At 46.1% G+C, this 11,638-nt stretch overlaps 1 protein-coding gene and 1 long non-coding RNA gene across 5 annotated transcripts; one reads left to right on the forward strand and one right to left on the reverse strand.

Annotated features, from left to right (window-relative positions):
* Window positions 1–354: 354 nt before the first annotated feature.
* Window positions 355–2,123, reverse strand: LOC109768538 (uncharacterized). Its single transcript, XR_012189261.1, has 2 exons — window positions 1,050–2,123; window positions 355–981 (listed from the first exon to the last, which is right to left on the reverse strand). It is a non-coding gene; the product is annotated as an uncharacterized lncRNA (long non-coding RNA).
* Window positions 2,124–7,276: 5,153 nt separating this feature from the next.
* Window positions 7,277–10,151, forward strand: LOC109768537 (uncharacterized). Of its 4 annotated transcripts, none has more exons than XM_020327271.4 (4): window positions 7,277–7,942; window positions 8,479–8,545; window positions 9,233–9,296; window positions 9,692–10,151. In XM_020327271.4, exons 1-4 carry the CDS (start codon window positions 7,870–7,872, stop codon window positions 9,716–9,718), a joined length of 231 nt encoding a protein of 76 aa, XP_020182860.1. In that variant the 5' UTR covers window positions 7,277–7,869; the 3' UTR covers window positions 9,719–10,151. The 4 variants fall into 4 exon arrangements, 1 of the variants encoding a protein (XP_020182860.1); XR_012189263.1 differs by having other exon boundaries at window positions 7,346–8,089; window positions 8,479–8,607; XR_012189262.1 differs by having other exon boundaries at window positions 7,346–7,942; window positions 8,479–8,607.
* Window positions 10,152–11,638: the final 1,487 nt, after the last annotated feature.

The following is an 11,638-nucleotide window of genomic DNA, read 5'->3' on the forward strand; positions in this document are numbered from 1 at the left end:
TGGGTCACTAATCTTTTCATCTGACGGATCTTTTCTAATTGAATCATTCGCAAAAAAAAAACTGAATCACGCACGCAGCCCATCCGAGCTAGGTCCAACTGAACCGCGCCCGCACATGGCAGCTCTGGTCCAGAGTCGCCGAGAGAACTGCACGGCCACGACGCGCGGACTGCACGGCGGTACTGCTGGACACGCGTGGCATGCCCAAGTGGAGTGCAGGACGTGCGACAAGCGAGTCCCCGACGAAGACTTCGGCGCACTGCCGTCTGTGGGCTTGGCGACGGAGCGCAGGGACTGCATCAGAACCGTACACATGTCGGCTAGGATCTCTTCGGCCACGAAGCATTTCCAACGTGAAAAGGGCGTTGTCCTCAATGCAGTCCGTGGACTAGCCACTGGAACTAGCCTCCTGAAAAGAGAACAAAAGAGTGCGAGGGAATGACGAGATGTGGCAAACGGCAATCTACACTGCAACACCCATGGCCAATAGCAAACAAAAATGGAACCAAAAAAACTGCAGTACGCCAAAGCAAAATAGAGAGCTCCATGCAATTCGCCGGGGAGCTGCACATGCACATCCACATAGTGGGGAAACTGCACACGCACACGGACAAGAGCTGCACAAGCACGCGCACGGGAGCTGCATGCCGCGAGTCGCTGCGGTTAGCTCCATCGACCTGGTGGAGGACGCCGCGAACTCCAGTGAGGGAGGCCGACTGAGCTGGCCGGCGGCGGCGACAGCCATCACACGCGCCCCCAGCTGCGGGGCGAGGCGCTCGCCGGATGCCTTGTCAGACTGCGATGCCCAGAGCAGAACACCGCCCAGTTTTGGGCTACACTGTCGTTCTCCTTGTGCACTTCGCGGCGGCCACGGTTGTGCTTCGTGGATTGCAGGCACACACGCTACGCACGGCACGGGCGCTCTGCGTGAACTGCACACGGAGGCCTCCGAAGGACTTCTCAGTGAGCGGCTGAACTGCACTGCATCGAAAACAACTCATCATTTTCTTTCTGAAAACAGTAGAATATGCTTCTGAACAACACCAAACCTGGAGGGGATTCGCACGGCGAACTGCACGGCGTCGCCGTTCGCACTGCTTGTCGTGTGTGGGCTGGTACCTCAGGGGAATATGATGAAGGCGGGTCGGTGAAGAGCGGGGTGAAGTGCACAGAAGGCGCGAGGGAGAGCCGCCATCGATGTTTGCCTGCTCCTTCGGTGGCACTGCACATCGTGTGCATCGGTGGACTGAGACAAACGCTTTGCGAGCTGCACAAACATCAGTAGGAGAGCTGCACGCAATGAGCCAATGAGCTGCACTGGGTCATCCTGAGCCCGTCGCCGGTCGTGCTCTCCGTGGGCGGAAAGAGGCCATGTTGTCGGCTGCTAGGAGCTCAGCGCCTCCCCTTTTGTGCATATCCGGATTCGGCCACACCAGCACCTCCGGCGATGGCTCTCCTGCTGGTGCCCGACGTTGCTCTTAGACCAAATCATGGCGGCAGGGCTCGCTGGTCAAACCGAGCAGTCATGGTGGCAGAGGGAAGGTGGGACAGATTTGCCTGGAAGTGAGGAAAAGCCACCGGGGGGAAGCGCAAGGGGGACGGCGGCGCTCAGTTCCGTCGCAGGGGAGCGGGGTTGCTGTTGGAGGTGAGGCCGCGGATTGGAGAGCCCAGCCGCGGGACTGACGCAGGGCGGTGAGGCAAGGCAGGGCTGCGGCGGATCTGGAGGTTGGAAGGGTGGATCCAGCCGCAGCAACCAGCAGGAGGTCGGAGGAGGACGGGGGCCGAGCCATGGCGGGGTACGGATCTGGCGACGAGGCCAGGGTCGGGAGGCGGTCGAGCGCACGGTGATGCTGGCCATTACCGGCGGCGGCACGCCCCCCTTGGATGTGGGTGGGGGCTGGTTGTTCGACGCTCGGAGGCTTGGATACGGCGACCCGCGGTGGAGGTAGTCGGGTGAGCGAGGGAGGTGCTGCGGGGGAGTGAGGGAGGTGCTGCGGGAGAGGGAGGGAGATGGGAGAACATATCCTGTACTCCTGATCATAGAGTACTCCGGCTGCACCGAGTGCTGCCGAACTGTTAGATTGAAAATCTAGATACAGGATGGAATGCGGAGGACTAATCTTGTCAAATTTGCAGAAAGCACCCCATATATGTATAGGATGACCAACATAGTATGCACTATCTTCAGAAGCTGTGCCACCCCAATTTTGAAATAGAATGAACAGAGACATCATGTACTTCTGTAGCTTATTGTCTCACGTTGCTGCATTCATCCAACACGTATAAATACGACAACAACTCTATAATACAGAGTGAATCATGAATTTTTCAAGATGAAAAACATACATATATTTTTTACATAATGAAGGTAAAGTTAATTCTAAGAAAATAAAGAATTAGTAAGTCCATGAATCAAGATTTGGATTCATAAATCCTGTACCAAATATGCAAAGACCAGAACATCGGGTGTATTAACCACCTTTCTCAACTTAGAAGGCAACACATCAACAACCATCTCAACATTTCATAGCTCATAGTACGAAGGTTTGAATGCTTTGTGAACGACAATCATGACAAAACACATTAATCTACATGCACACAGCTAGAGTTGCAGTCCAACCGTTACAAAGCAATGTATAGAAGATTAGTAGATACACATATATTGCGCCAACAAATTCAGCATGGTGTACTTGAACTAGGTCCATATATCACATTAACGAACACATCTTTCATCCATTATTTAACGCAAAGTAAAAGTGTCCGCTCGCATGGGTGGGTTGTGCTGGAAAATAATAAACAAGTAAAAGTCAAAGGTTTGCAAACATACTCAACATGTTTTAATCTATGAGGAGCAATTACAATACAGTAAAACGGAGCTAGCTACAGCCATCCACAGCGATTTGACGTTGTCAACCGTGGGATCTCACGTATGAACGCATCAGATTAATTGATCGTCCCGCCGCACGCACCATGGTCGTTTTAACCAGTTTCCCCGCGCATCTTCGTTGGCCCAACGTGCCCGGGCCACTGCTCCGGAGGATGAGCTGGGTGCTCTCTGATCAATTGGGCTAATAGGTAGTTAGCTAGGCCTTAATTCTAGCCCACCGTATGGCTCACCTCCCATACGTTTTTCTCAAAAAAAAAAACCTCCCATACGTACCTCCCTATGTAAAAAAGGTCACCTCCACAACAATCCCCTCCAGCCGCACGCACTCCGCCTTCACGAGCGGTCGTACAACAGAAGTACTATGCCATCACGTGATTAGGAAAACCAAAAAAAAAAATCTTCAAGTTCTCTTTAGAAAATGAAGCAGCAGTAGCATTTGAGAAGATAAACGATGATATGTAAAATACAACTTCATGGCATCCGCACATAAAACACAAGCCAAGTCTTGCACGGTAATATGCAACCCTCAGTGCGAATATTTTTCTTATGCTAACTTTTGTTGTACATATATAATGATTTCATCTGCTTGATGGAAGAAACTAATTTACAATGTTCCAAACAACGGACAATATGATGCTACTGTCAAGATGAGTAAGGTGCCTATTCAATATCATTTCTTCTTTCCCTAAAAAAGATTAAATTTATTTTGTTTGGAATATGTAATGTTAAATTAAGCTCTTGACATGTGCCCGATTTCATACACTTGCGTGGCAACCAATGCACATTTTAAGTTCAATATTATGCCCAGTACCGTAGTGGGAAGCAAATCTATATGTGCAGTTTCACTTGGAATTATACTTGAGTTCAAATGTAAAATCCAGTATTCTAGGTCATTGGTGTACTTGACGCTACAACTGCATAATTTTCACTCACCGTCGATCTTTTAAATGTTTTCCTTAATCTGTCTTCTATTTTACGGGTTTGCGAAAGATTTGTAAAATCTCATGTGAAATTTCTTGTTCAAAGATATTTGATGATTATTTGATCTGGCCCCTTCTATATATGCGTGTACCCAAATTTTGGTATTCAAATATACTGTAGTTTATGCTAAAAAATGAGGCGCTCAATTCAAATCTGAATTAAAAATTATACTTCTATTTCTTTCATAAATGGTCATATTATCACTAAGATGGGCGGGTGCGGCAACGCGCACCTTGATGTTCTAGTATATATATACCCCTGTCATGTTTGCCTCGTTGAGTAGAACAATATGCTGATGTTGAACCTTCTTGGACGCTACTTGCTCTGCAAACAAAAAGAAAATCACATTATGAAAACATGTCCGCCTCGTTAGGTAGAACAATATGCTGTAACAATCTTCATCATGTATGTCGAATCTCGTTTGGACCTAGCAATGTTGTTTGAGCTTAAGTCAAGTGACACACACAGATGAACATGAGTAATATAACAAAGAAATACCATGGAAAAATTGTTAGCATCATCTTCTAGTCCCATCGTTGTAGTTGACCTGACACTTGGAGCAATACTAGTCATTGACTCCATCATTCCCTGCTCGACGCAGCAGTGCACCTAGTTAGCATGTCAATGAGGTCCAAAAAGTAAGCCACATGCTAAAGTAGTGAAGAAAGAAAATGTCTAATGCAACATTTAGATGTACTAAAGAAAAAGAGAGTTATGAAAATAATGCTAATAAAGAACATTCTTGAGTACAACGACATATATTTCCTCGCACGAGTTCTTTGCCCACTTCCATGGAACCAACGACAGTACACCCACCAATCCATCTCATGGGCTGCTTAATTTGCTGCTCCTAGTTAATTAAGTGAAGATTCATTGCTTACATGCCGGTTACTAACTCCATCCGTGGTCCGAGAGAGAGAGGGAGAGAGAGAGAGAGAGAGTGGCAAAGGATGAAATGAAATTAACTGTCGTATGATTGCTTGCATCCACTTATTTCACCCATACATAGGATTAGGATGAACCTGCAGAAAATGAAAGGCATCTGAACCAAAACTTGCAAAAATATGGACGTTCTGCTGCATCTAGCTTGTCTTTTATTATTGTTTCCTTACCTTCTAATGAAAACTGTCTTGCTTATCCATACCTGCCATTTTTCTCTCTTGGTTATGTCGGCATGATTGATTCTACAATATAACCAACGATTCAATCACATCCAGATGATCTGACTAGATGTGCATCGATTTGCTACTATTAACCTCCATTAATTTGTACAAGTTCTAGGTGCTTCATCCACATCACACACAAAACTAAATGCTCTAAGTTGCTGACATTTTACTTTGAACTCAGTTTAAAATTACTTCAAACTCATCTCAGGCCATAAGTTGCAGACATTTTTCTATTTGTAATTACTCGAATATGTTATATGCAGTCTAAGCAAAATACAGCAAGTTATTTCAGTGGTTATTGCCTGCGCCCTGATACAGAGAGAGATCACCACATTTTACTCAAATAAGATTAGCTACATCTAACACAACCAGAATAAAGGGGGTGATGGATTAGAACCAAAATACACAAATAAAAACACAGGTATGTAACTTCCAAAAGGATACCTAAAGGTTGGAGTTCTCTTCTCCGGCGTCGGCGGATGGCGGATCTAGCCGCCGTCGGATGGCGGAGGTAGGTACCGGGTGTGGTGACGGGGTGGCGCGGAGGAGGAGAATGGAGGTGCGGGGATGGGGCGGCCTCTCCGTTGTACGCCGGACCACGGCGAGGTCGCAGCGCAGCAGCCGGTGAGGTCGCAGCTCAGCACACGGCAAGGTCAACCGCCGGAGCCCTGTATCCCTATCTGTTCCTATTCTCTGTTCCGGTTCGCTCAAACTTGGGGCAGCACACCTATTCTGTACTTAGCTGAGGTGATTTCTGCAAAAACTGGAGGGTGGGGCGTTCGGCTTCCATCCCCTCCCTTCATTCTGTACCCAACGTTCGGGATGTGCACGGTGCAGCCGGAGCACGGATTCCTTTGGAGCACATGATATTTTCCCAGGAAGATGGGGAGAAGAAGGTGGGAGGAGGTGGGTGGGCACGAGCAGAAGGTGGGAGGGGTGGGGGGTTGTTTTTCATGTCGGGTGGCTGTGGGCAGGTGTTATCAGAATAAGCCCGCTGGACTATTGTGTTACCAGCCCCTAATAGATCGCGATCCAAAATTCTCGAATCGAGCCCACCAGCCCCAAACTGGTACCGACCCAAAAAGAAACAAGAGTAAAAGGGCACGATCCACCTCCCGATCCCATCCCGCACGACCCACTAGCGCGCCTCGTCCCATGCCCCCCGCCGCCGGATCCGGCTCCTCTACCGTGCCCAACGGCACGGTACTCTGCCGTGCCTTCTTCCTACCCAGGGGTACGCACTGGTATGGGCCAGAATATCCCCTAAAAAAAGAAGATATGGGCCAGAATCCAACCAGCCTAGCAAACCTGATACATCACACACCGCTCAAAAGAAAAATCTAATGCATCACACCCCTGCATATTAACTAATTAACTATTACTTTTTTGAAAAAAGTAATGAAGTATTATTATTTTCCCCAAAAATATTATTATCTTAAAAACACCAATTTTGTATCTCAGTCATATATTATGGGGAGCGAATTTTGTATTTTACATATTTCCTTTTCCTAATTTTTATTACTTATTATTGTTTTATCATTTGGATCGGTCCTTTTATTTTTATTTTTTGTGCCTTTTTGTTTCTCCTTGTGGTGCTCCTTGCTCGCGGAGCGGCCTACCAAAAAATAGACTGCTACTTGTTGTTTGGGCTAAATTTATCGGATAATTCTATTTGATAACCTCAGATAATTTGCAAAAAGCCCGGATGATCCACATCCGTCGGATATTATCGATACCATATCCGCTACCATATCCGTCGAAAATCCGGTTGACCAAAATCCATATCCGGGGGATTCATGCGGCCGCAGTTACATGTCCATGGATCACACGTAATTACAGGTGCACGTCAGTTGGGCGGGCGTAAATGTGTTCATGTGTCTCGCATAGGTGCTCATAAGGGCAATGACGGGCATGCATCTGGTGTGCAACTGTAGTGTCACATGGTCGACGAGTATGCAACTCCAATTACACAATTGGCACGCAAAAAAGACAAAAAAACATACTAATCAAACTGATTAAACAATAACAAATCAAAAAAAGGAGAAAGAAAAATATAAAATATTAAAAATCGCTCCGCGTAGAATACGACTGAGATTTAGCAAAACCATTTTTCTAATACAAGTTCATTTTCATTTAAGAATGTTGCTCATGTGTATTGCTAATTAAAATTTAACTTTTTATTCCCAATAATAAGTAGGTAATTACTCTAGTTAAACTGTGCGTAGATGAACCATGAACGGCTGGGCTGGTTAGTTCTAATTTCTGACCCATAGGCTGATAGGCCCAATACCAATGCGTACGCTGGGTAAGAAGGCACGGCAGAGTACCGTGCCCAGCGGCACGGTAGAGGATCCTCGTCCCCCGCCGCCGTGCGCCGCCGCTCCCTGCCCCGTCGCCATGCGCCGCCGCCCCAAGCCCCGTCGCCACGCGCCGCCGCCCCTGCCCCACCCCGCCGCCACGCGCCACCGCCCCTGCCTCGCCCCGCCGCCACGCGCCCCCGCCCCGCACCCATCTTCTCCAAGCTCCGGTCGCCGTCGCGCCCCCATCTCTCCCTGCTCCACACCACCACGCCATCTCCTCCTGGTGGGGCTCCGTCATCGGAGCGTCCTGGCCGTTCGGCGCCACCACCCCAGGCCGTTCGACTCCTTCACCGCAGGCCGTTCATCGCTGCAGCATCCTCGATTCCGACGGGGGTTAGGCGCAACGATGATGGCGACTCGCTCCTGAACGCGACGGCGACGTTGACCGGAAGTGGGGATTCGTGAGCTGATAGCGACGGCGACAAGCTCTTCCTCCTCTAGCGGCCTCCTCTGCTCCACCAAGGAGACCGTCAGCATGCGTTGCCGCACTCGTGGGCTGGATCCGATCCTAGAGTTTAGTTCATCTACACGCCTGATCTGCAGTTCAGGTAGTCAGCTAGCTGACGAGCCATGTTAATTTCAGAAGTGGGCATGTTTTCTTTCAAAATAGTCAGTTCAAGTAGTCAGCTAGCTGAAGATTGTTGTCCCCATTCCACCATTGTTCATCCTCTGTGTTCTTTCCCTGCACCGATGTGGTGAGTACGGTCTTTTGTTATCCCACACTTGCTATTTGTTACAGATAATATTATGCATTTATTGTGCTACTTGCTACGTACACACGTATTTTTTTTAGCAAACCTCTCTAATGCATTGATCTCTCTCTCCACGATTATGGATACAGCTGGTTGATTTTCTATAGCAAAATATTTCCTGTGATAATGGATACAGATAATTTAATTTATGCAAAACACTAAGTACATGGAACAAAAATGTGGACGGTCGGAATAGGAGGAAACAGGAAGTTTGCAGAAACAGTACACTCTTAGGAAAAAACTGATTATACAAATTAAAAAAAAAACGGTCAGGAAGTTCATAGGGTGTGCTTTGTGGAAATCCAGTAATATGACATGCTTATTTTTTTCAGGCCTTGATGATACGCTGTACCCGGTGAAGAACATCATGTCAGGGTTCAGACTGATGGAGAGTGAGAGGTACGATTTGGGTGCATTCAGAGCAAGAACAACAACGGCAGGATAGTTTTCAGAGAAGATAGGTACGTGATGGAGGCGTACAGTAAAACAGCAGCGGCAGGATAGTTTTCAGATAAGATAGGTACTTGATGGAGGCGTACAATAAATAGCAGCGGTAGGATAGTTTTCAGAGAATAGACCAACAAAAAAGTCCGTCCATGGCGTGCTTTAGAGCGACTACTCCAAAAAAGAGCCACCAGAATGTGTTGCCCTCAGTCCTCTCTCGACAAATCGAGCAGTGCAGGTTCTCCGGTGCGCTAAGTATTGCCGGCGGCGATGCCTACATGGCTCATTTGAGAGATGCTGCTTTTGTGTATGCATATTTATCTATTTAGTTTTGTGTTCTTTTGTTTGCCCCAATTGATCCTTGTGTTAATGTTTGTATATGTTGTGCACTTCTGATCCCATGGTGAAGTGAAAAAAGACAAGCGAGCTAAGTACTACTCCCTCCGTTCAATAATATAAGAGCGTTTAAAACGCTCTTATATTATGGGACGGAGGGGGTAGTTCGGAAAGTTTGCAAGTTCGAACGCATAAACCTAAAAGTTCATTGAATTTTTTGGTTTGCCTGTTCCGTGAAAAAGTCTTGCTAAAGAAATATCTCTTGTGCACTTATTTATTCGCCTGAATATATGGTTTGATTCTTAGGTGCGAGATGGCGGCCGCTGACGTCTGCACCTTGGGCTCCCGTATGCGTCCCCTACCCCAGCAGGTGCACACGTCCCTGCCCACTGTTCCTCTGTGTTGTTCTTTTGACCTTGAACTATATAGGATACAACTTTTATTTGATTTTCAGTTCACCTTTTGCGTTCTTTTCAGTTCATAAACTTTAGTGTATTGATGAAATCCTGAAATATCATATGTGCACTCTACGTATTTGTTTTTATGCCTACGAACAATTCTGCACTTGTGCTGTTATGCATCAGTTTTGGTCACCAAAAAATGGAGGTTTAGATATGACAAAATGGATTAGAGCACCATGCCCTCACCCAGAAGTTTGAAAAAATCATTGCTTTCAGTTCTAGTAAAATGTTTTTGTTTAAAACTGGACTGCTGATTCTTTCTGTAATGGGCTTTATATATTATCTTTCCTATGTCTTACTGTAGGAAAATATGGTGGCCTTCAGCAAGTAATCTTTCTCTAACGGGCATCCTATGCCTGCGCCACCGAGAGCCTGATCCTACTTGCTGCGTGCTCACGGCGACCACAAGCATCGTAAGAAAAAGGCTCGTTGAGCTGCACTTGTTTGTTCTGTCGCTCTTCCCCTGCTCCTCAAGCGCCACTGCTGTCTCGTGCTGACCTCGATGCGCCGACCGTCGTCCAGGCTGCTGCTGGTTGGTGCTGCATAAACAAATAGAGTTAAAGAACATAGATGAGAGGAATTCAGTTCAGGAAGATTAAAGGGTAATGTTTAGAGATGAGGCTGAGGGATCTGGTTCAACTCCCATCACCCTTGTTTGGTTTTATATGAACCTGTATCTATATTTATGTTTCCGGTTAGAGATGAGGCTGAGGGATCCCTCAACCTCTACACATCTTCACGAAAAAAGTTGGAACTTGCATCTATATTTATGTTTCCAGTTACCTTCGGTTAATTGTACTGAACTTGGCTAATTGTAGCTTACTAGTACTAAACTTTTGTGCCTGTGCTACCTTTTGTAAAGTTCATCTTGTCTAGTATATATTACTGCTGTCGTTGATTGCAGATTTTGTTTTTGGGAATTCCACTGTTGATCCCAAGCTCCACGGGCATTTCATGCATTTGCTGGTCTGTGTGTGCAATTATTCTATTATGGAGATGTCAGTTCATTACAGCGCTGCTCCGGCTTTTTTCTCCTACAACAAGACTTGCGTATGGCTACAGGTTCATATCAAGGAAGTTTAGAAAAATTGCAGCGCCTTTCAGTTCATTGCATGAAAAAAGCAAAGTTCATCTTGTCTAGTAGAGGTTGCTGCTGGTGTCCGTTCATTGTCGATTTCGTTTTGGGAAATTTGCAAAACTTACTGCTGAGAACGGATGCAGTTTGATCTTGTGCAAGTTGGAAATTCCCTGATGCTGAGTGTGCCAGTACAACCCTAACGCCACACAGGAAACAGTGTGTGTACATTTTTGGATTTAATTTTGGAAGGTTCACACATCCATATTAGAGAGATTCATCGGACATAATTTTGTAAGTTCAGAAAAAGCAATTGCTCAGTACATCACAGCAGCTCTTCGATGCAAAAAGGATAGCTCTTCTCAAGTCAGCAGCTAACCGAACTGGTTAAGTTTTCAGAAATTCATTCTAGTGTGAAACGTTGGTGAGATTCTGATTAAGACTTTTGTCCATTCCAGCAACTTTAGGGTAGCTCAGTCAAATATGCCAGCTGTGCTGTAAACAGCTTCAGTTGAGAAATCAGCAAGGTCTAATGCATACTGTCTTCTATAACTCATTTCACTTCACGGTTTCCTCATGTGTTTGTTGTTTCCTAATTATCCTGATTCCTAAATGTTCTACTCAACTTCAGCGCCATGCTCAGTCCAACCCCGTGGCTTCAGGGTGGCCGAGTTCGTCGCAACCATCAGTTTGGAGACCTGCGTCACTGCCCGTGTCGCTACCATGGCCACCTGCATCACTGCGTGCTCCGTCAACAGCCTCCTGCACAAGGAAAAGCAACAGAAGTAGAGGCTTTTGAGATGCTCTGTTCTAGCGAGGTGGCTGATTATATTTGTCAGTTTGTAATACTTTGGCCGCAGTTTACTTATGTATCTTTTTCTGGATGGAGCACGACCAGAGCTTATGTCGGTACGAACTTTGATTGTGATGGTCCTATAAACTCTATAATTACTTACCTTTTATACAATTCACTTGGATTGTTTCCCTATTACCAACTGTGGTACAAAAATGCACTGTGTTTATTTTAGTTCATCAGTTTGTAATACTTTAAAGAGAGGATGTAAAAGTGAACCATTCAGTTTTGTATTATAAAAAGTGTTAATGTGAGAAACTTCAAAAACATCTTGTTTAATAAGTTCTGCTTGTTCTGTGTATAGTATTTATTGAGCTAAAAAA

The sequence above is a fragment of the Aegilops tauschii genome, chromosome 7, assembly GCF_002575655.3.
Source record: "Aegilops tauschii subsp. strangulata cultivar AL8/78 chromosome 7, Aet v6.0, whole genome shotgun sequence".
NCBI classification, from domain to species: Eukaryota; Viridiplantae; Streptophyta; class Magnoliopsida; order Poales; family Poaceae; genus Aegilops; species Aegilops tauschii.

Coding starts and splice junctions, on each gene's coding strand:
- LOC109768537 (XM_020327271.4), top strand. CDS start 7,870: ATGCGTTGCCGCACTCGTGGGCTGGATCCGATCCTAGAGTTTAGTTCA. Junction 7,943..8,478: donor ACGCCTGATCTGCAGTTCAG/GTAGTCAGCTAG, acceptor TATTTTTTTCAG/GCCTTGATGATACGCTGTAC. Junction 8,546..9,232: donor AGACTGATGGAGAGTGAGAG/GTACGATTTGGG, acceptor TTTGATTCTTAG/GTGCGAGATGGCGGCCGCTG.